Source organism: Siphateles boraxobius, unplaced genomic scaffold, assembly GCF_051911475.1.
Source record: "Siphateles boraxobius isolate OS27281-9 unplaced genomic scaffold, OSU_SipBor_1 1, whole genome shotgun sequence".
Lineage (NCBI taxonomy): Eukaryota > Metazoa > Chordata > Actinopteri > Cypriniformes > Leuciscidae > Siphateles > Siphateles boraxobius.
Window position 1 is genome coordinate 5,829,949 of NW_027508699.1, and position 21,337 is coordinate 5,851,285.

General features: G+C 37.0%; 2 protein-coding genes across 6 annotated transcripts in view; one reads left to right on the forward strand and one right to left on the reverse strand.

Annotated features, from left to right (window-relative positions):
• snap47 (synaptosome associated protein 47) overlaps positions 1–12,843 on the reverse strand; it is a 60,077-nt gene extending 47,234 nt beyond the window's left edge. The window contains exons 1-5 of one of the 4 annotated variants that reach the window (XM_077248209.1): positions 12,757–12,843; positions 11,300–11,339; positions 5,777–6,316; positions 4,326–4,828; positions 3,583–3,698 (exon numbers count right to left, since the gene is read on the reverse strand). In XM_077248209.1, the coding sequence (XP_077104324.1) occupies positions 3,583–3,698; positions 4,326–4,828; positions 5,777–6,270 (1,113 nt within the window). In that variant the 5' untranslated portion in view covers positions 6,271–6,316; positions 11,300–11,339; positions 12,757–12,843. Of the gene's footprint in view, positions 1–3,582; positions 3,699–4,325; positions 4,829–5,776; positions 6,317–11,299; positions 11,340–12,148; positions 12,593–12,756 lie in introns of those variants that run through there. The other 3 variants (XM_077248086.1, XM_077248140.1, XM_077248292.1) reach the window with 3 other exon arrangements.
• Positions 12,411–21,005, forward strand: jmjd4 (jumonji domain containing 4). 2 transcript variants are annotated; one of them, XM_077247916.1, is made up of 7 exons: positions 12,463–13,263; positions 13,492–13,518; positions 13,755–13,920; positions 14,051–14,176; positions 14,918–15,185; positions 17,997–18,143; positions 20,585–21,005. In XM_077247916.1, exons 1-7 carry the CDS (start codon positions 13,011–13,013, stop codon positions 20,891–20,893), a joined length of 1,296 nt encoding a protein of 431 aa, XP_077104031.1. In that variant the 5' UTR covers positions 12,463–13,010; the 3' UTR covers positions 20,894–21,005. The 2 variants fall into 2 exon arrangements, with proteins under 2 accessions (XP_077104113.1, XP_077104031.1); XM_077247998.1 differs by lacking the exon at positions 13,492–13,518 and having other exon boundaries at positions 12,411–13,263.
• The last annotated feature ends 332 nt before the right edge of the window (positions 21,006–21,337 follow it).

Consider the following 21,337-nt stretch of genomic DNA (forward strand, 5'->3'; position numbering starts at 1 on the left):
CCATTTTTGTCTCAGTGCATGCATTGTCTTAGTTTGGCAGTGCCGACGCTAGCTTAGCTTAGCATAATGAATGGAATCCTTTGCTACATGTCGTGAGTGATAAAAAAAAGCCAAAAAAAAAAGCCTTATTACTTATTGTGGCGTGCGTATTCACAATGAGTACAAATAGCAAGGCAGATTAAGACTAGGTGATTTCCTAGGCAAAATTGACTTGGGACTATATTGGGGTGAAGCACAGGCGAAGCACTGCTACTTCGGCACAAAGGTATCACGCAACACCTGAAATCCCCCAACTTCCGTCAACATATTGGCATTTCCTGCACCGATTATCTTCACTTTTGGATTGTGTTGAGTTTGAGAAGTTACAGCTACAGTTACAGCAAACATGGTAATTGCCTACATAGCAAAAGGTTGTGAGAACAAGCAAAGGACATACACAAATGTAATGTTTCACAGAATTCCATTGAATGTGGAACTGAGAAATCAATGGCTAGCTGCTCTGGATATCTGAACTTCAACACCTCTCTACAAAATTAACCAGTATCATGTTTGCGAAGAGCATTTTGCATCGGAAGACTCTGTGAAAAAAATTAAATATGGGACCAGAAAGACGGTACTACGTCTGAAGAATACGGCCGTCCCATCCATTTTCAAAGCAAAGGCAGAAAAAATTGCACATGTAAGTTGTCTTTTATTACTCTCCCTTACGTGAATCTGTGTCTTTATTCAGTTGTAAGATAGATGCTGAGATGCCGTGATATCACTGCCCCAAAGTAGCAGTGCTTCACCCCAATATAGGCCTAGTCCCAAGTCCATATCTGCCTAGGAAATCGCCTAGCCTTAATCTGCATTGCTTTTTGTACTCATAGTCAATACGCAGGCAAAAGAAGTAATTTTTTTTTTTTTTTTACTCACAACATAGGATTCCATTCATTATGCTAAACTAGCGTCGGCGCTGCCAAACTAAGACAATGCATGCCCTGAGACAAAAATGCGTTTGCCCACCTATCTAAATGTAGGGGAGACGGTGAATAACCCCCATTTTAAAAAACGGTGTCGTGTTCCTTTAACCACCGGCTTGATAAAGAGCAATAAACGATTTTGAGACAAATAACGCCTGACTGTGTTTTAGGCATTTGAATTATCAGGGTTACTTACAGTACATGTTGTGGGATTACTGTCTGGTCCACATATTACAGTAAAAGACTGTTTGCAAAGCCTGCGCCAGAATGCAACTGATTTACCAAAGAATCCACAGTGAAATATACATAACAATATACCGATCAAACAAATAATGCTATGCTGAAACATTCATATAGTTGAAAATAAGTGACCTTAAACTTTTTACTATCTGTTTTGCACAGATGTTGACAGACAGCTACTGTAAGTAGGCAGTCTAAAATGCTGGTGTTCAGGAGACATTATAGACGAATAAGCGATGCAGTCGCATGTGTTCCTAACTACCTCTGAATGGTTTAAGTGATGAGATCACAAATTATTTTAGACATTAACGCTTGCATTTAGTGATGTACATTTGGGATCCGATCACCCAATGTGGATTTGAATATAAGTTGTAAATGTGGTGAAAGTGATAATAAACCTAATCTACTTCACTACTTTGAGACACAATACCACCATCTTTAAATCTTAAACCACTTGCTCAATTTTAGAAAGGCTAGTTAACATAGCATGTTAACACCAAACGTACAGAACATTTGTAAATATAAAAGTTGTATACTATTCTTTATTATTTGGATTCATATAGTATTTTATAAGGATCCTAAATAAATTAAAAGTGACACAATAAGTAACAAAATTATTGATATCAGAGGCAAACAATGTTTTTTTCATTGTTTGATATAAAATCTACTAATCACAAAATGGCACATTACAAGTCTAAATCAATGCTTCTTCATTTCAGTGGTTGAGGATGCAAGCAAAAGAATATTATACCTTATCTTCCTACACTAGGAAGACACTATTAATATATCATTATGAATAATAGGTCAGTGTGTATAGAATAATAATCAACAATAAAGATTAGAAAAAGTTACAATACAATTAAACTAAAATGCCCAGAACAATAAATTATGACAAAGACTTTAGATATACAAAGATGGTGCAATAATATTACAATGAATTACTATTACTATGAGAGTGTGTAACAATGTTCAGGGAAGAAGGAGGCGGGAACCGGCGAACAATCAAAATCTACTTTATTTAAAATAAAACAAACAAACCAAAATACCGCCAGCAGCCCCTCGCGGACGACTGCTGGCTACCAAAAATAAACATAACTGCCAGCAGCCCCTCGCGGACGACTGCTGGCTAAAATAAAACACAAAAACCAAACACAACTAAAACACAGGCCTGTTCCTCTCTCGATCATCAACGTCGTCGCTCCCCCCTTTATGCTTCCGCTCCTCCGTGAGAGATGCGAGACCGGTGTGCTTCACAGGTGCTGCTCATTAGCAATCGCACCACCGGCCTCGCGCCGTTCTCTCACGTCCCTCGGCCGTCCTGTTCGCCACAGAGTGCAATGTGCAATATGGCGGAATAAGTACCGCCTTCTAAATAAAAGATTGGTAATTGGTAAAGTCATTGCATCACTGTAGCTCCCATTAGAAAGAAGCTCAGGTTGCCGGAGAAATAGTCAGTGTCCTTAGACGCACGATTAGGACTACTAATGTACATTAGCTGGTCCAGCCTGAAATATCTGCTTTAAATAATGCTATTTGAGCATAAGAAACAACATTTATGGGACAATTCATGTGAGATTTTGTTGCTGATTTGAAATATGTTGATTAAATATGAGTGTGGCAAGCAGTTTTTGAGATATCAGGATTTCCCCATTTAAGTAGATAGAACTTGGCCGGGAGATGTTATAAATATAGTAACTGAGTGAACAGACTTTCCTTGAAAAGGACTTTGGTTATGTTTTGAATAACAATTGTTATGGTCACAATGAGACTGAACACTATTAATCTTTTGGATGTTATAATTAAATCTTACTGTGAGGAGTGCAAAAAGAGCAACTTCTCCGAAAGATCCAGGAGCAATTTGACGATGGTCCGTGAGGCAAGAGTCATAAGGCAAGAGTGATAATGAAGTGGCTTGGAGACCATTACATTGAAATGTTGGATCTGCGACCTGGCAACTCCCCAGATCTTAAACCCTAGAGAACCTGTGGTCAATCCTCAAAAGGCTAGTGGACAAAAGCCAACAAATCGTGACCACCTCCGAGTGCTAATAAGGGAAGAATGGATCACGATCAGTCAGGAGGATTAGGCCCAGAAGCTGATATCCAGCACGCCAGAGTGAATTGCAGAGGTTATGAAGAAGGGTCAAAATTGTAGGCCTAAATATTGACTCTTTGCATATATTGAATGTCAAAAACAAAGCCTTTAAAACTGATGAAATGCGTATTGTTTTCCAAAATACCATAGAAACATGTGAAAAAATAATCTACAAATACTGAAGCAGCAAACTTGCAATACACAAAATTTGACACTGCCAAAACTTCTGACTGTACTGTACTGTATCTGTCTGCAATAAGAAGTGACAACCACACTGATCTCAAACCTGTTTTAGCTCCTGTGCCTCTGCCTCAGTAACAGTGGGCTGAAGCACTTGAAGTTGAAGTTGTGTCAGTTCCCCAGCAGGCACCTCCACTGGCACCTCTGTATCCTTTCCATTACCTGAAGTGACACAGAATGAGCTCATTTATTTATTTGAGATTTGTTGTTAAGATTAGAAGAATGTTGGTAAATAGGCCTATTAACTAAGAAGCCCACAATGGTATCTCAGAGGGTTTTTAATGAACTGCTGTTGATGTTGGAGCATGGCTGCCACCATGTGGTAGAAATACCTTATGACTTTCAGTTTCACGTCTATCCATTGTCAGAATTTGAACGTTTTCTTATGTGTAGCTGTAATTACTCTGCTTACAAGGTACTATTGTATTGATATTTAAATATCATAGTTCAGTGCTTATCAACTCCGGTCCTGGGGACCCATCGCTCTGCACATTTTGTCTTCTTTATTTAACACACCTGATTCAGATCATCAGTTTGTTAGGAAAGAGCTCCATGAACTGAACAAACTGCACAAAATAGTAATACAAAAAATTGACACCGCAGTGGATCCCCAAGACCGGCGTAGAGACTGTTATAGTTACTTTTTTCTAAACCGCTTACTTTGGTGTCTGAAAGTGCAGAATCATTTGATGAACAAAGCTTTAAGAATACAACATTTATTAGATTTAGAAATTATAATTTACTGTAATTTTTGATCCATGGTAACATTAGCTAGTTCTCTAACTGTACCTGCACTCCAAATGTTTCCTCCACCTTCTGGGCTTCCTGGTGTGGTTGCAAAAGTTGCCTGAAATGCTGCATAGTCACGTGTGATCTCAACTTTCTTCTTGTACTGCATCTCCAATACAGATAAGGCTTCAGTCATCCTGGCAGAGAGAACTCTGAAACAGATGTCAGGTTTCCCAATGAAGCGTTGCCGAACACTGATCTCATAGGGGTTGTTCACATGGATATCATCCACCTCTTCCTTCTCAAAGCAATGAAGGAGCTGTCCGTTTGCATCTCGAATCTCCAGAGAGGAGACCAAAACAATCAGGCTACCTGGTTTCATGTTTTCAGAGTTTCCAGCACAAGAGATAATAGCTGGAATGCTGACTATGACTTTTTGGCCCTTGCCTGAACCTTTAGTATAGGGCACCTTGGCAGCTGCTTCAGACTTGGCCTCCTGGTGGCTCTTCCATGGCAGTTTGCCAAAAGGCCACCAAGGCGGACACTCCAGTTCGGAGAGTAGTCTGCACACAAGAGAATCAATGGCATTAAATGTAGAACTGCAAGACTACAACTAGATAAATCATTACTATAAATAAAACACATGACTGCAGGATACTGCAGCTGCTGAAGACATAGTCAAACCAAGATTTATTCAGACGCCTTCAACATTGCTCACATTATAACAGTTTATTCGCTGTAGTTTAGAAAATGGTAATAAAATATGACAAGAACTCAGAGTTATCAAATCAGTTGATATTTCAATAGTTTTGGCCACCCTTATGTTAGACAAATTAATTAGGTGGAATAGCTGTCAGCTGTTCAAATTAGGCACACAATTAGATAATACTAATTTAGGTCAACAAATTACCAAGCGATGCTTAATTTTGTTCAGTCTGTGGTGTAAAAAGGTCGCATTAGCAATTAAAGAAAAAAAACACTTAAGCAAAATATGGACAGGTCAAAGTGTATGAATAATTTTTGGTCCCAAATGTTTATAAATTTTTAGGGGTGGAACTTTATGAAGAATTGTTGGGTATAATATGTCACAGTTTACTTTATTTTGCTATGCTCACTTACATCAATGAACTATAGTGTCCTGCACCCACTAGTAAAAAAAAATATCAACATTTATATCTGGTGTCTGAATAATTTTTGGTTTGACTATGTATCAATAGTGTATGTAAGAACCATTTTTGGTTTCCCAAAGAACCTTTCAGTGAAAAGTTTTCAAAAGATCCAACCGTTTATTCTTAGTGTGAAGAACATGTTAAAAATCTAAAGAACATTTTAAGGAATGGATTAATGAACCTTTTATTCACTATAAAGAACCTTTTGTGGAAGGGAAAGGTTCCTTGGATGTTAAAGGTTCTACGTAAAAGATGCCATAGATGCCAATAAAGAACATTAATTTTTAAGAGTGTATTTACCAAAGTTGAATATTTAGGATTTTGAATCTGACCAAAACCTACTTATCTGCCACACTCAGGTCTGATTCAATCTTGTCCAGGCCCTGAGTCATGTTGTCAAACTGCTCTCCCTGGTGGTTCAGGACTTTTCCAGTATCCTCCAACCTCCGCTGGGCTCCAGATATCAGGCTGATCAGCTCCTGGCCCTTACTAAGAGGAGCTTCAGCTCCCCGTGGCTCTGTGGGTGACAGCAGCCGTTCCCTCCAGAAGTGCACTAGCACGTGGAAAACGGTAGTACGGCAAGGCCTGAGAGACCCAAACCAGTGCTTGATGTTTCCCTGCTCCAACACAGTAAGAGCACTAAAGATTAAGCTGGAGGACTCCATCTTGATCTCCATGATTCGCGAGAGCCTCAGGCTAGTCAGATTCTCTTGTTTCTCCTCAGAGGTGAAGCGCAGGGTGGTGCGTGTTAAGGAGAGAATGCCACTGGCCCAGCGTTTCTCACTGTTGATGTAATAAGAGCCGGGCCAACTATGGATGGATACCTCCTGGCTCATCTTTTTGTTATGATTTGGAACAGCTACCCTGACTTAGGGAGCTCACCTGTCAAGTGAGCGATGTAAATAATAAATTAGTAAGTAGTTATCACCAGACACTTCTATCTACATCGAAAGTATATCAATTATTTCATATCGTCCTAAACCTGTACAATTTTCTGTCTGATGTGGGACACAAAAGGAGACGTTACATTCATTGCGTTGAAAAAAGCAGCTTGAACATTCTGTTAAAACTCCTTTTGTGCTTTATAGAAGACAGGAAACCCTACCAGTTTGGAATGACATGAGGGTGATGACAACTTTGTCAATACTAATGTTGGGACATGTTTGAGTGAACTATGGAAGTAAATTGTACTACTTGAAAAAAAATATGCATTGCATTAACCCTGCTTGTATTTTAATGCATTGTATTTTTAGGGCTTGCATTTTTATGTGCTGAAATTTAGCATGGTTGAATATTTAAGCTGCGAATATTTAAATTCAAAACATTTCAAACACATTTTCATTAGTAAAATTTCAATAATCCATATTCGCCTTTCATATTTCACTTCCAAAATATTCAAAATGATTAAAAATACAACCTATAATATTCAACAGGCAGTTTTCAGTCCATTTTATTTCGCTTTGCAAATTCGCTTCTACAAATTCAGTGGCTCAAATTCGACAGTAAATTCAACGTTAACATCCAGGAACTGTGCAGGAGAAGCAGTAGATTATCGAGCATAATCTCCATCTGCTGTTAGTCGATCTCACAAGCAGGGTGTGCAAGCGTTTGTTGTTGACGAGACCAGAGCAACAGTTATGGTGCGTTCACGTGCTATGGAAAATATGATATTTTCCACTTGTGAACTGGTATTTACCAGTGTGTTGAGTTCAAGTGCTTTTGTTGTCGTAATGTGGTAAAAAAGATGGAGATCCAGACCTGTTATTTAGCTAAAACTATTTTAGATTGCTTAAGTCATCTGCTACAGCAAGACGATGATTTATCAAAACTCAAACGGTAAATAATATGCTGTAGCCTATATTTTCTAGATCATGAATAGTACATATTTTTACCATTCATGACTCTCGCGGTGCTCTCCGCAATTTTGAAAACGTCAAAGGTTATCTCATCTCGGCAACTCGTGCATCAAAATCAAGGTGGTAATTCATCAGCCGGAAGTTGAAGCCTCGCGGGAGCCGCCATTGTAGCAGAACTTCACCTGCTGTTAGCATTACATTGACTCCCATTCATTTTTGCGTCACTTTGACAGCGAATAACTTTACATCCGAGGCGTCCAAAGACTTCATTTGTCCATTATATATTTCTAAATAAACACGACAATGTATAAAAGGCTCCATTACATTGTATCTTACGTTATGGCCCCGTAGAAGCCGTTTTTGTTAAAAACAGGCTAACGATTGTGTCATAACCACGTGACTTTTTGTCGCACAATAGAGACATTACCGTATAGACAGGAGGAGAAGCTCGCAGGCAATCGGGGGGACGTCCCGTCAAGGGAGAAGCCCATAGATAATGAGTCCATAAAAGCAACGGGACAAAATATTTCAACAACGTTTTTGGGGAATTGGAAATAATTCGGTATGTGGCAAGTGAATACATATGAAGTGATTAACGTTGGCAATTTTCACGCACAGCTACTAGAAGATTTACGTCTGTCAGACAGGTTGCTCACGTCATCAAGCTTAGTTTGAGTCGGTTTGAGTCTGCGCGTCAGGAACGGAAGTGCTAAAAAAATCGCTAAAAATGGGCTTCAACTGTCTCAACTGAGTTCCAATGAGATGGCTCTGTCCACTTCTTATACTGTCTATGATCAAAATATTCTATGAGCTGCCCAGTGGAAAATACCACATGAGGGGGTGTTCATGTGCATTTTCCACGTCGGCTTTTGGTATTTACCATAATTACCATAGCACGTGAACGCACCATTAGAGCAAGCCATTCATTCAAAAAAACTCATTTACAACAATGTAAGTGTATCTGTGATTATTATGCTTTATGTGAAATTCAGTGTCTTCACGATTACTTTTCCTGTGTAGCCTACATACATCTCTACCGTGGAAGTGTTTATAATAAAACACTTAACGTAGCTTAATGGACTAATACAGTGATATAAGACCAAACTCGCAGGCAAGCAGAAGGACTCAGAATATGAGAATATTTCTCAGTGATACTGGCATAAATTGGCTTGACATTGGACGTTCACACGTTTAGGGACCGTCTCTAAAGTTACATACGACACTGGTATACACGTTTCTAACTTCAATAGCATGAAGAGAACGACTTGCAGTCATAAAACCAACTGTTAAGTGTTCATGTAGGTGTCAGGTATAATGCGCAATTTATTCAAATAAATTGAAGTTTGCTATTGAAGTTCGAAACGTTTAGGCCTATAGGTCTACCAATGTTACTTTAGAGACGGTCCCTAAATGTGCGAATGTCAAGACAATTTTACATTTAGTCATTTAGAAGATGCTTTAATCCGAAGCGACTTAAGTTATAGTTAAACTAACAATATAGGACAACAATATGAAAGTGCTATGACCCTTCCCAGATTAATCATGTATGTAGGAATATTAAAGGGGTGGTAAAACACGATTTCACTTTTCTAACTTTAGTTAGTGTGTAATGTTGCTGTTTGAGCATAAACAACATCTGCAAAGTTACAGCGCTTAAAGTTCAAAGCAAATAGAGATATTTGCTTTTAAAGAAATCAATTTCTAAGGACTACAGCAAATAGCCGGTTTTGGACTACACGACATTCTTCCAGGGTTGCTGACATCAGCAAACCCCAGTAAACCCCTCCTCCGAGAATACGAAATAAGGGGGGCGAGGCCATTTTATATTGCATTGGAGAAGAGTTTTTGTGGTATAGGAGTGTTGTTGCCGCCGCAATGTCGTCGAAACGCTGTTATTTTCATTGGTGCCTGGATTGCAGGTCCACTTTGTTCAGCCTTCCTAGGGAGTTAGGGATCAATGGTTAATTAAAACCCAAATCTCGCTCTCTGTGCTGCACATTTTACGGAGGAAAGCTTCCACAATCTTGGCAAGTTCATTGCAGGATTCGCACAACGGCTTGTGCTGAAAGATGGAGCAGTTCCAACTTTAAGAACAGAAGCTATTGTTTACGGGCCACAATCTCTAAGTATAATTTATTTTTCGTCGATGTGTTTTCCTGTAATAGTTTGTATTGTTAATTGTACGTTGTAGCAAGGAAGTAAAAACATGACAACCCTGTTTGGCTCTGCAAACCAGCTTGTTAAATGCTCCTACTTAACGTTATCCAACAAACACCTAACGTTACAAGCTTTTTTTTAAATCTCAACAGCGAACTTGTAATTAGAGTAAATTATTCTTTGATTAGAGCTTTTATGTATTGTTTATTGCTTGTTTATCTACAGGCATGCTAAACATGGTTCTGTATTTGATTTGGCTACTGTAGTAAATCCAACGTTTAGTGTTCGTTTTGGGTTAATAGTTCTGTCTACAGATATTTGGCTACAATCGTTCTAAAAATACAAAAGTAACGGTGGCATACAGTCAGTAACGATCACTATAGATTCGCAGTCTTTACTCAACAAAAATCCCATTGAGGACTGTAGTATAATTTGTTAGAACGATTATATGAAATTCTTGTTTATGAAGCTTATTTTTTTGTAATACTATAATAATTAGTACAATTAAATAACAGCGTATCTAAAAGGTAATGGGACAACAAAAAACAAACCTTTCTGAAAGGTTGTTTAACTGCCGTTCTTGAACAGGTTCTGCTCGATAATCTTCACTAACATTTTCTGGGACTGATTCGGGCTCAAATTGGTATGGTTTTATTGACGCCATCGTTTATAATACACCAAAGCACAAACTGGGTACCGGTAAAGGTACGGGCGTGACGTTTCCGGAAAACATGCACTAGACGGTAAGTGAATCACAACACACTGGGCCAGCTGACCAATCTGAGCCCATTGCGTAGTTTTGAGGGACTGGTTTCATAGAACCCGGAAACCATCAGACCGTTTTTACAAGGAGTGACAGAGCAGTGTAGAATAAAGGTAAAATATATGAAAAATAATGAAATTTTTAAAAAAACGAAGCATGAAGACATGTTACAGTGCACCCCACAAACACAATCAAGCCTTTGAAAAAATGTGTTTAACCACCCCTTTAACATGTATGTAGGCATACTTCCCCAATAAGGTGCGAGGTTGGTCTTTTATATCACTGTATTAGTCCATTAAGCTCCGTTAAGCGTTTTGTCCTGATGGAAGGGGAATCCTTGAGTATGATGAGGTATTGAGGGAAACCAATTATAATCCCGTTCATGGTAGAAAAAGTTGATAACATGTAAGGCTACAGGGAAAGTAACAATGAAGTTAATGAATGAAACATAAAAACAGCTTTTGTGCCTTTATCATCTTTTCCACATAAATACTGACCCAGATAATCATCACAAAAAACTTAATGCATGCTCAATTGTTGTAAATGAGTTTTTATTAATGAATGGCTTGCTCTAACTGTTGCTCGGTCTTCGTCAACAACACGCGCTTGCACCCACTGCTGGTGAGGTCGACTAACAGGAGATGGAGATTATGCTCGATAATCTACTGCGTTTCCTGCAGTTCCTGGATGTCAACGTTGAATTTACTTTCGGATTTTGACCACTGAATTTGTGGAAGTGAATTTGCAAAGCAAAATAAAATGGACCGAAAACTGCCTGTTGAATATTATAGGTTGTATTTTTAATCAGTTTAAATATTTTGGAAGTGAAATATGAAAGGTGAATATGGATTATTGAAATTTTACTAATGAAAATGTGTTTGAAATGTTTTGAATTTAAATATTCACTGCTTAAATATTCAACCATGCTAAATTTCAGCCCATAAAAATGCGAACCCTAAAAATACAATGCATTAAAATACAAGCAGGGTTAATGCAATGCATATTTTTTTCAAGTAGTACAATTTAACAGGCTTATTTTTGTTTAAAAAACATTTGGCATTATTTTACATCCATAGTGAACTAACTTACCCTTTAAATGAGTGATTATCAACCAGGGGACAGGGTTCCACTAGGGGGCACCAGCAAACAGGATGACAACATAATGTAAAATGATTTCAAATAATATATTATTAGTATTTAATATAAATATATTAAAACAAATTAACTTAATAAAAAACTAAAATACAAAAATAAATATGTGAACTGAAGTCACCATTCTTTTTTTCATTTTTATTTAAGAACATCACAAAATGAATTAATTACACAACACACACACACACACACACACACACACACACACACACACACACAAACACATTTATATAGGCTTAAACATAACACGAACATGCGATTGAAATAACTGAAAGAAGTGTTCAAAGATCAAAAGTCATAACAGTTACTTTATGAATTGTATGGTCCATAAAGTGACCGAAAGTTGGCACAGTCTAAACGGTTAAATCATCATTGTATATTTGGGACATTAACAGAACTGAATATATATATATATATATATATATATATATATATATATATATATATATATATATATATATATATATATATATATATATATATAGCCTAAAGTTATGTTAATATTACAAAATATCTAGAGGGTCTTCGAGTCAAAAAGAAGAAGAAAAAGAGATGGAAACCACTGCTTGAGAAACAGATCATGAAATGACCTGTAGAACACATTAAACACATTGTGCTAATGTATTTGATTGTGAAACGTGAAACCAATACAGTACAGAAATGTGCATTATTTAAAGACCATAATTTACATTTATTTTTCAAGTGGTTCTGTATGCGTAGTAACAGTATATGCTAGTGTGGTTGGCATTATATGTAATAAGGAAATAAACATAATTTATGTCATACCTTAATGATGGTTTTGACTTTCACCTGACAGCTACGGAAGGTTGAGACGTAAATGAAGCCTTAAGATAAACAACATCCCTTCGCATCGTAAAGGGTTGGTTTAATGTTATCTGCAGGGTTAATCTCAGTCGGAATTAAAGCGAGACTTTTGCTGTTTCACCTTAATGTCTCTCGGTAAGAAGAAAAAAGGCAAAAACATCAGATTCCGGTTCCCTGCCGCGTTGTGTCGATGTAAACAAAAGGCTGAAACGTCTACTGAAGCAGACTGAACACAACGGAGATTGTTTGGTGCGCTCATGTTAACACTCCGACGTGCAGAACGAATGATTAAAGATTCCTCGCAAATGACGATTGAGCATCATACATATCTATTTAAGGAAATCGACTTATAGTTATTTAGAGCTAACTAACTGATATTTAATGAACTTTTAATTTTGTTGTTATACGGCTCATTCTTTACGCACGAACTCGAGTTGGTGTGCACACGATTTTTTTCCGGGTGGGCAACTGGATAGCCATTTCCAAACCTGGCGCAGAAAAAACATTACTATTTTCGACTTGTATGGATATAGAAAACATTAATCGGTTTGTATCGAAATTTTACTTACCCGTAAGCGTGACGTTGCACCGTCGAAACATTAGTTGGGCTTCTACTGCCTAAATATAACCTCGCAAACGGGTCACCGGAAAGGAATGAGGCTGTTGAAATGTGTTCTATCTGTTGGCTATATGTTGATATTATCTTGAACCTAAAGTTTTAATTAAGGTTTTGTTTTTAATATTATGATATATCAAGTATGGAATAACGTGCGGGAATTTCACGTTAGTGAATAAACAAGGCTGAGCTCCTTTCGGATATGTCATGGATAGGGAAACCTTTCATAATTGCTGCAGTTTGGCCAAAGTGCCCAGGAAGATCCATCAACAGCACTGCTCCTCTTATTTCATTGAGTACATAGAGAGAGAAACACCTTACTTTAAATTCTTCAAGAACTACCTGATTCCGAATCAACCATGCATGTTTTCCAAAAAAATCACAGAAGATTGGAACTGCAGAAAAAATTGGGTCACGGTTGATGGAAAACCAAATTTACAAAGACTTCTTTATGAATTTGGTGAGCAAAGAATGCTATTCTATTATATTTTATTATACTTGCATTAACATGTCACACATTATAAGTTCCAGCTTTAAAATGTAAGATATGGACTCTCAGGGAGGGATAAGCTCATTATGAGTACAGTAACTGGGCAAGGTGCACCCAGCCCTCCCCGTGAAGACACCAGGCCTGATTTTAAATAGATTTACTTCGATTTTTTTTTTTGCTTCTGCCATTTGTCCACAGAAAAAAAAGTGATGACTGCACATTACATTACACTTAACATATCCCTATGCTCATTTGAAACATGTATTTTGCATTGCTGTTGACATAACTGATTATTAAATTGACAATTATTAATATTTAAAAGATTTTAATGTCATTTTGTTGTCAAGTTGACCAATTGAAAATAGTACCAAAACGCTAACAAATCATGTATCCTAAATGCATATCCTATGTATAACTGTGTCCTTAATATGTTATATAAATAGCCTAATTTTATTATACAGATGAGACTCCTGTTCCTGTTGCAAACTGCAGTGCAAAAGAATACAATTCCAACCCGAAGCAGATAATGCCTTTTAAGGAGTTTATCCAGTACTGGAGGGAGTACATACAGAATGGGCATTCTTCACCCAAAGGATGTCTTTATTTAAAGGACTGGCATATGCACAGGTACAGCTCTTTAAAAGCATATAACCTAGGTTATTGCACAATATGTAGTAGTTTTGAATGGAATGAATAAGATTAGCTTGGAAACGTTGTAGTAAAAAGTTTATATGTCAAATATGTTTGTTCATTTTAGGAACTTTCCTGAGCATAATACTTACAAGAACCCAATTTACTTCTCCTCTGATTGGCTGAATGAATATTGGGACACATCTGAAGTGGATGATTATCGTTTTGTCTACATGGGACCTAAGGGGTCATGGTAGCGTATGAATAAATGTCCACATACAGTTGGTTATAAAAGTCTGTGTCCACGTTGAATGTCTTGTCAGTTTTTGTATTTTGAAAACCTAAATGTACATCAAAGGAACATTATGATGTAAAGTAAAACATATTTATGATTCTGAATTATTTCTAAGTAATTTGCACAAAAGGTCAGATTCCATTGAAATAGACAAAATGCTTTTTGGAACATTCTTAAATAATTCAAATATTTTGTCTTTAAAGCACAACGAGGACAGACAAACTACTTAAAAAAATATGGTATACACGTTTGTTTTTTGTAATGAAATGTTATATTAAATTGGAAAATTATAGAAGCATTTTAACAAGATAAGTGTTCTCAGACTTTTGAACCCCAATGTAATTATAAGACATTATTAATATCGTTTGTGCACTCCTTGCCAAAATATACATTTGTTTGTTTGTTTTATAAAGTCAAAATATTTTACTAATTGTATATATGTGTGTGTGTGTGTGTGTGTGTGTGTGTGTGTGTGTGTGTGTGTGTGTGTGTGTGTGTGTGTGTGTGTGTGTGTGTGTGTGTGTGTGTGTGTGTGTGTGTGTGTGTGTGTGTGCATATTTTTTGTTATATTTAACTTTTTTTAAATTTAAATAAATTGGTGTGCATTGACATTTGCAGAAATATGTCAAGTTAGCTACTTGATGAGATACTTGTCACCCCTTTGGATGTCTGTAGTAACATTTTTGTTCTTGCCTCTAGGACACCTTTCCATGCAGATGTGTTTCGCTCTTACAGTTGGTCTGCCAACATCTGCGGACGTAAGAAATGGCTCCTGTACCCTCCAGGCCAAGAGGAATTCCTCCGGGACTGTCATGGCAACTTAGCCTATGATGTGACAGCACCCGCACTACAAGACAAAGGTCTGTATGCACAGTTTGAAGAGGCCTGTCAGCCTTTAGAGATCATTCAAGAAGCTGGGGAGATAATCTTTGTACCTAGTGGTTGGCATCATCAAGTTTACAATTTGGTAAGTAATAATGGTTTAATGGTGTCCAAATATGTAAGATGTAATAGAACAGGGGTGTCCAATCTTTCTCCTGGAGGGCCATCTCTCTCATGTACTTGGAGGAACAATATTGCTTATTATGTTGCACAAGTGCCCACTACTGAAGGCAAAATACAAAAACGCGACAAAATTATCATAAAAACAATACATTTTATTTGTAATCGAAATCTTCAGAACCCATATTATTGTGAGGAACAAACCCAAATTCAAGCCTTTAATCACTGATCTTCATCTCCATCCTCAGCAGTGGAAACATAAAATCCCGCACTTACAAATTCAAAACTTGCAGCTTCAAGATTGTCAATCAAAGATTGTGTCAGAGATATCAAATGCTTATTGGCTCATTGGATAAGATTTTCAGTGATTACCAATTTAAATGGGTAATAGCTGCACTTTACACAAAACTAATATAAACAGACTGTGAAAGCAACATCGTCATTTGGACGTTTTTGCAATAAATCAATTATTGTAATTGCATATGTTTGTCTGTTTTGTTTTTCTTTATGCTGTATATATTTTAAAGAAATGGCTAAATTTAGGTTTAGAGGTAAGAGTGGTTAAGGGCTCAAAATATTTATTTATAGTATATTGTTACTAGAATTGTCATTTTACCATTTAACAGTTCACAGATGGAGTTGATCGGTAACATCACAAATGCATTAGATCCTATTGTAAAGTAATACTTCCTGGGCACTTCAGGGGTATTTCTATTCAGTACATTTGTGCTACAGCAAGCTGGGCATAAGCACGCACTCATATATTATTGATTGGATGTGACTGAGCCATCTCTGGCTCATTCAGTACTTGGCGTGGGAGCGATGGGTGATATTGACATAGCAATGCCATTTATACATTCTGCCCATTATACTCTCTATAAAAGTGCTTATGTTAGAGTCTCTTTAAAGTCCAAAATATGTATATATTATGTACATGTACCATGTATTGTGCACTAGAGATAATTTTTTGTTTCAAGCAGCCTGAGCTGATGATCCTGAACTGAGATAATGAGGTTTCCGTAAACTTCCATATAACCCAAAATTTGTTGTGGGCTATGACAAGATGGCCACTGTGGTTAGACCTGATGTTTTGCAATACCATAGAAGTAATCACTCAAAAAATGAGAAAAAATAAACATGGTCAAGCAACTAAAATTGGACTACTTGAGATGGATTGACCCAAAAGCAAAGTGGAGTGCAGCCTAGTGATCCTGAAGACCTTGATTAGATGGCTCAGGTGTGTTTGATCAAGATTGGAGGTAAACTCTGCAGGATAGTGGCCCTCCTGGAGCAAAATTGGACACTCCAGAAGATGATATCAAACTATGGGAGCACCTCAGGCGTGACTGTCTGTCAGATTAACAGACCAATTGCTACAACGATCAGGGAGTCCCGCCTGGGCCGCCTCCTTATGTATATAACTGGCTGTAGTCCCCTGCTGCGTTATTCTCGCTTTCTTTTTTGTAAAGATTAAACATTATTGCTTTTACCATTTAACAGTTCACAGATGGAGTTGATCGGTAACATCACAAATGCATTAGATCCTATTGTAAAGTAATACTTCCTGGGCACTTCAGGGGTATTTCTATTCAGTACATTTGTGCTACAGCAAGCTGGGCATAAGCACGCACTCATATATTATTGATTGGATGTGACTGAGACATCTCTGGCTCATTCAGTACTTGGCGTGGGAGCGATGCGTGATATTGACATAGCAATGCCACTTACACACGTTCAGTAAAACATTTTTCACATCCCAGTAAAATACCTTTGTGCTTGTGTACACTATAGAGTGTATTAAATGAAAAAAATCATGGATTTTACATTAGTATTAGAACCATGATTAATTGTTTGCAACCTTAATTTTATGTTGTTTCTGTTCATTCAGAATATCTGCAATACAGGAGTGGTTTATTTGTCGCTGTGAGACATCGAACGGATGATAGAACGAGAATGTTAGGTTACTTGCGTAATCCTGATCCTCACCTTACCGCCCTTCTTGCAGACTTACAAGATATGAAGATAAGCTGAGAATGATGCGACAGCGGGCTGCAATGAGTTATATACTAGGGAGGCGGGGCACACTGATCACTGTAGCGATTGGTCTGTCAGTCTGGTGGTAAAATTGGAGCTTCCGCAGTCTGTCACGCCTGATTTGTTCCCATAGTAGATACCTCACTTTTGTTATCTGAGAACCGGGGTTATGGAAGTAACTTGCTAATAGTATAAGCTTGTGTTACTTTTTTTGTACTATCGTAATTCTATTTATATTATTAGAAAATATGTTATATCTATAATGCATGCATTTTTAAGGCTATACAAAAAGTCATTTGCTCCAGTAGTTCAGTAGGTCTCTTGGTCAGTAGGATCTAACTCTCACCTCTGGCTTGGAGACCCACAGTACTGCACTTGTTGTATGTCTCACTTAGTTACACACTTTTTTTCTCACTTAATTACTTTGCAGCTTTTTTGCAGAGAGCTGCATGAACTGGATTTGGTCTGTCAGATATGGGAGACATACAAAATGTACAGTGCTGTCCCCAGTCCCCAGAATTGAGAACCACTGCTCTATCTGTATTTGGGTGAATCTAATGAAACTTGGGTCTTATTTCACTCAATAGTCAAAATAAATAAAAAATATATTTTGCTTAAAGTAGTAAAGAAAAATATAATTTTTTATATTTTGAAGACCCTGTCCCTAGTTATCATTGTATAGTAAAAATCTTCTATGACCAGCCTGCCATCTCTGTTTCGATAATGCATCTCTTAATAATAGGAGGATACCATTTCCATCAATCATAACTGGCTGAATGGCTGTAATTTGGACATCATGTGGCAGTTCCTGCAAGATGAACTTTCTTCTGTCCAGAGAGAAATTGAGGAATGGCGTGATACTATGGACACCTGGCATCAGCATTGTCAGGTAACTGTGCCTCTAGGTTGTTAAGTCTGACATCATGCATCACTGTTTCTGTGTCCAAACGCTCTATCAGATCCCTGAAGCAGACAACAAATGGTGGAAACATACACGTATGGTGTGGTGTTGTTCTACTGTAAAATCATGACCCTAACCTTTTTAAATCGTTAAAATATTGGTGGTGCAAAAAGAACTCTAAAGCCCTATTTGAACGTTAATTGTTTCTCATGGGGTCTCAAGGTATTTTCAACATTTACAGGGATTAGTTGGTGATTTTTTTGCCGTCCGAATCCAGAATGTCAGTGTTTTTCTCCCATCACCGGCCAAATTACCTACTGTTTTTTGACCACAAGGTTATGTGGTAATTTAATTGCCGTCCAAACCCACGAGTTTACAAGAAGAGATCACTTCAAAATGAACTGTTTCTTTTTGATCACTGCCGAGCACCGCATGTTAAAAGATGTACACTTTTATTACTGAAATGCTGGAAATTATTTACAAGAACAATATTTCATCACCGCTCCACCTCAGCGAACAAAAAGGAGAAATAGAAAAAAGCACGTAAACATTTGAAATGGGCCGTTATTGTGGCAGCAATATATTACAATTTTAAAATATGTAGGCTATTGTGCACAACATTAAAAACACAAACCAAGCAGCTTTATGTTTTTATTAACTCATGTAAATAAGAGGCTGCATTAACTTGTTTCTGCTAATTTCCATATTTTTAAAATAACATCCTTTTGAGATAAAATACAGGCAGAAAACCATTTCAAATATAGCATACATGCGTCTAGCTTCCTATTTAAAAAAAATTAGATTTAAATAATGAAATAATAAATAGAACATTATTTTCCCATTTCTAAATTAAATACAAATTTATTCGTATTATTCCAAGCATATGATATTTTATTACTGACAATCATACGACTGACCACGTGAGCAGCGTGTTCCAACATAACAATTCCAACAAAAAAAGAGGTGGGCAAGGCCAGAACAACAAACAAAAGATCACTACCTGAGAGTAGAAAGTCTAATTAACCTGCAGAAACAAAGGCAAATAAACAACATAACTGTTACCTTGCTACCTAAATAGCAAACAAAGGAAAAAATGAGAACTATATGTATACTCCCTAACAATCAAAAACAGAAGATAACAGAATATAAAGAAAAAGGCTCCCACCTTCCTCCTATGCTTTGCAATGACGGCAATGATTAGGAAGAAAACATGGAGCCAAAACAAACACCAGAATTCACAACCTAATCAATACCACAAATATGTAGTGTACCGATTACTTTTACAATCACTATGTACACCACAAGTCAAGGAAGCCAGGAGAGCGGGGAGCCATGCATCTATATTTCAGGAGTAACATTGGCTAATCAGGTCATCCTTCATTAGTAGATCCTGAGGGCTGTTGTATGAAACCGGTTTCGGTTTGCGGTTTGTTTTTTCAGGCTCAAGAAGGTGGGTTGGTTTTTAGCGGGGCTCATCGCATTTGCATTAAAATGTATATGAATATACATATAAAAACTAGTTTTAATATATGAAGCTTTTAAAATGACTAAGCTTACATATTGTCTTTTGAGCTCTTTGTGAACCTATATAAATTATTTAAATTAAGTTGATTCACTTGCATTGATATAGTTATATGATCTTTTTTTTTTCAACTGCCTTCTCAAACTTTCTCTGCAGCAGCAGTGTTTATCTCTGCCTTGTAAATGCATTCATAGTCATGATATCTTTCATAATCTCTTAATTTTCAACAGAGAAGTGAAATGCGCAGCTCTCTCGCGAGAGGTCAATCAAACTAATGTGTTTCATGTTCCATGTGATTGGCTGTTTGCTGCATGTGACACTTTCAGATGAACACGCTTCAGAATTAAACCCTGAGTTGACATAGAAAGTTTATGCAAAGTGTTGTGAACCTGCTGAACCTGATCGGATTTGTGTGGTTTTGTCAACTCTAAACCTACTCTCAGAGTTTGTTCAACTAGCTTTATACAACAGGCCACTGTGAGCAAATAACAACTTGAGAGTAAAAACAAGAGAGAGAAACACAAGACACCCTCCCAACTCCTAATAAAAACACTAACATGTACAGGTAACCGCAGTGTCATCTTCCAATGGTTGTGCTGGTCATATAGCATCTGCAAACAAATTATCAAATACATTTTTTTTGTTGCCATTTTGGACATGCTTCACAATGTTTGACAACCAAAACATGCCCAAATAAATTAAACAAGAATAAGTGTGATAACACAATTAAGTTTGGTTTAAGTGTCAAGGGTAACACTTTACAACAAATGTACATTAGTTAACATGAATTAATAATGACATGCACTTCTACAGCATTTATTAATCTTAGTTCATGTTAATTTCAACATTTACAAATACATTATTAAAATCAAAAGCTCATAATACATTAATTTATATTCTATTTCAGGTGATCATGAAATCATGTACAGGAATCGATTATGGGGAGTTTGCCTCTTTCCTTAAGACCATTGCAAATACTCGAATATCCTTTTTGAATTCATGTCCCAACAATGCAGATAATTGCCAAGACCTCCTTGCAGAAAGTCTGTGTGCATTAGGCCCTCACCATGCAGCCTTTGACCTCCAGAGAGTATTGCAGATATTTGAAAGCATGCTTAGCAATGAAGACTTTAAGAGACTGGACCCTTCAGCTCTGAGCTTCAAACCTGAGGAACTGCTTCAGGAGATCAGAGAGGCTATTCATACAATTGTATAACTATACTGTATGTGGAAGATCAACTATGGCAAATGTGTTAACAAATTATTTTAACAACATATTTGTGTTTTCATTGTTGTTTATGCTGTCATAATAAAAGTATCATGACAAATCGCCTAGGTTCTAGCTGCATTCTTTGCCGTTTTGAGACATTGTGCTTCAAAGTTTTTGCATTCCATTCGACTTTGTAAACTTTTTGTTTTCTAAATAAAAATTCCCAAAATATACACAACAAAAAAACACAATGTAAATAAGTTGTCACAGAGTAAGAATATGTGAATAACTAAATTTTGACAAAAATCTCAGATAAAAACTTATGATTCCAAGGTGATCAAATATTGAGTTATTAACATAAACATAACAAAGGGTGTGGCCACTTTTTAGCAGATTTGGGGAATTCTTTTACCTTCAGTAGTGTTTTTCAATAATCTTAAAGTGCTGCGT